The 3,297-nt window shown below is 38.2% G+C and overlaps 1 protein-coding gene across 1 annotated transcript; it reads left to right on the top strand.

Moving 5' to 3' along the window:
• Positions 1-303: 303 nt before the first annotated feature.
• Positions 304-1,496, top strand: LOC114883793 (solute carrier family 25 member 36-like). Its single transcript, XM_029201817.1, is given in 2 exon segments — positions 304-717; positions 895-1,496. Coding segments are annotated over 2 exon segments (942 nt in total). The 5' UTR covers positions 304-333; the 3' UTR covers positions 1,453-1,496.
• The last annotated feature ends 1,801 nt before the right edge of the window (positions 1,497-3,297 follow it).

Raw genomic sequence — 3,297 nt, 5'->3', positions numbered from 1 at the left:
ATTTATTACCAATATACCTACTCTACAAAAAATGTTAAATTTCTTCAGGCAGAAATAATATATCAGACTGAAAATTGGATCTACCAGAAAGAAACAAGAATAAATTAAATGGAATAAATGAAGATAAAATTAACATTTTCTTATTTTCAATTATTCTAAAACAAAAGTAATAGTAATGCATTCTATATTTATAGCATATGAAAAAGTATGACAGTAGCACAAAGGATGGGAAGGAGGAATTAAGAATATACAGTTGGGGGGCGGAAGCTGCGACCGTCGCGGCGGCCAGATCCGCGTCCCGCCTCAGCGCCCAGAGGACATGCGGGAGAGAGAATGAGCCAGAGGGACACGCTGGTGCATCTGTTTGCCGGAGGATGTGGCGGTACGGTGGGAGCTATTCTGACATGTCCACTGGAAGTTGTAAAAACACGGCTGCAGCCATCTTCTGTGACACTTTCTATCTCTGAAGTTCAGCTGAACACCATGGCTGGAGTCAGTGTCAATCGAGTAGTGTCTCCTGGACCTCTCCATTGTCTAAAGGTGATCTTGGAAAAAGAAGGGCCTCATCCCCTGTTTAGAGGATTAGGCCCCAATTTAGTGGGGGTGGCCCCTTCCAGAGCAATATACTTTGCTGCTTATTCAAACTGCAAGGAAAAGTTGAATGGTTTATTTGATCCTGATTCTACCCAGGTACACATGATTTCAGCTGCAATGGCAGTAATTGTTGACTGACTCATTGAAGTTTTAAAGCTGGAAGGTAAAGCTTTAAAGATCAAGGTGGTGAAATACTCTTTACCAATGAAGAGAGATCTTGGGCAAGTTAGAGCACAAGAAACTGAATACAAAATATTTCATAAAAATGGATGTGCAATATTACTGATCATAGTGCAAAAGGTGAAAGGTTTTACTGCAATCACAGCGACCAACCCCATTTAGCTTATAAAGACTCAGTTACAGCTTGATGCAAGGAACCGTGGGGAAAAGCGAATGGGCGCTTTTGAGTGTGTCCATAAAGTGTATCAGACAGATGGACTTAGAGGATTTTATAGGGGCATGTCTGCTTCATATGCTGGCATATCAGAGACTGTTATCCATTTTGTTATTTATGAAAGTATTAAGCAAAAACTATTGGAATATAAGATTGCTTCTACAATGGAAAATGAAGAAGAGTCTGTAAAAGAAGCATCAGATTTTGTGGGAATGATGCTAGCTGCTGCCACCTCAAAAACGTGTGCCACAACTATAGCATATCCACATGAAGTTGTAAGAACAAGACTGCGTGAGGAGGGAACAAAATATAGATCCTTTTTTCAGACACTGTCTTTGCTTGTTCAAGAAGAAGGCTATGGGTCTCTTTACCGTGGTCTGACAACTCATCTGGTGAGACAGATTCCAAACACAGTCATTATGATGGACACCTATGAATTAGTGGTCTACCTGCTCAATGGATAGCACCACCAGGCTACTGTACTATAAAGAGGGAAGAGCAAAAGATACAGTGGACCATGGAGTACCGAAGCCAGCTTGGTGGACAGAAGGAAAATAGTGTGGGAACATGGAACTATACCTAAGTGGAAGTTTGGTTGTAGGAATTAAAGTAATCATAACCACATTACTTAGTCTTTTTAGTAATGTGAAAAAAACCTTGGCTGCCTCCAAGAAAAAGCCTTTAGAAGCGCTCGTTCTTCAAAATTGCCATTTTCTCTACCATGTCCACAGGACACAGTTGGCATTTTGTTGATTTATGGCAATCAGAGTATAGTGTTTATTCCATGAGCACTTTTCCAGTCTTCCAGACAGAGCCATCTGTAACTGTATAACTATCCAAAGATAGTATTGACAGTCATAAATTTCTAACTTCGGCATAATTCCTATAAAATTGAAAAATAACAATGATAGTAGTATTTTCACGTTTCCTTGAGAGGATCTGGCACTATCTTTTAAAGTTAATCATTTGGCATTAGTAGTCACTGTTTTTGACGATAAATGAAGTACTGTCTAAACATGTGTTTATTTTTAGCTTTAAAACATTTTGGTTTCCACTGCTCACAGGTGCTTTATGTTTAGCATAATGTAAACACTTAAATTGTTTGTTAATGTATCAATTCAAATGGTAATAGTTTGAGACACGACCAGTAAAATGTTGATTCTTGGCCATTTCAGTGACTTGAGCATGTCCTCTTATCTTTTCTAACCTAATGATACATGAATGAATGCAGTGTCTTTTCAGTGACTTATTAATTATGAACTTGAATTATCCCCTGTGATACCTAGGTATCATTTTCTTAAAGTGGAAAAAATTTACTGCTCCTGAATCTTTCTCTATTTGGTTTCACATTAAGAATTTGAACCTTAGAATTATTTCCAGAAGCTCTGCATACATTGCATTTATTTAGTAGAGAAAATGGTAATTTTCAGCTTTGTCCTTACAAGGTGTTTTCTTTTTTTAAGGTGACGTTATAAATATCTGGGGCAGCATAAACATTATAGAAGAAGGGCCCTCTGCAATCTGATTGGGCAGGTAGTGATCCTAATTAACTTACAGTTTTATAAATGAACAAACTGCTTTGGACAAGGAATTTATTCCATCCGAATTTCTTGAATGGTAAATCATAGAAAGATTCAAGTTAATTCAGATTAAGCGTGTTAACAGGATATAGCTTTTACATTTTGCTGTTGAGTTCAACTGCACTTTTTAATACTTTAAATGTATGGCCCTTATGAAGATATTTGCTGTAATTCAGTTAAAAGACTTTCACTTATGGATATTGCTATACTGGTGTATGAAACTTATACAATTAAACTCCAGTGTGGTAGTCATTTCAGTATACATAAAAAAAAAAAAAAAAAAAGAATATACAGTTGAGGGGTTTCCCTGGTGGCGCAGTGGTTGATAGTCTGCCTGCCGATGCAGGGGACACGGGTTCGTGCCCTGGTCTGGGAATATCCCACATGCCGCGCAGCAGCTGGGCCCATGAGCCATGGCCGCTAAGCCTGCGCGTGCGGAGCCTGTGCTCCACAACGGGAGAAGCCACGACAGTGAGAGGCCCACGCACCGCAAAACAAACAAAAAAATAAAATAAAAAAAGAATAGACAGTTGAAGGTCTGTACAGTACATATGAAGTAGTATAATATCATTTGAAAATTTATTACTGAAATATGCATATGATAAGCCCTAGATTAACAACTAAAACAAATTTTTAAAGAGGTATAAATAATAAGTTAATAGAGGAGATAAAATAGAAACACTGAAAATGCTCTAGGCAGAAAAGGGGGAGGGGAGCAAAGAACAGAGA

Source organism: Monodon monoceros, unplaced genomic scaffold (genome assembly GCF_005190385.1).
Source record: "Monodon monoceros isolate NGI ecotype Baffin Bay Population unplaced genomic scaffold, NGI_Narwhal_1 Super_Scaffold_5, whole genome shotgun sequence".
Taxonomy (NCBI): domain Eukaryota; kingdom Metazoa; phylum Chordata; class Mammalia; order Artiodactyla; family Monodontidae; genus Monodon; species Monodon monoceros.
This window is presented reverse-complemented; position numbering and strand designations above follow the sequence as displayed.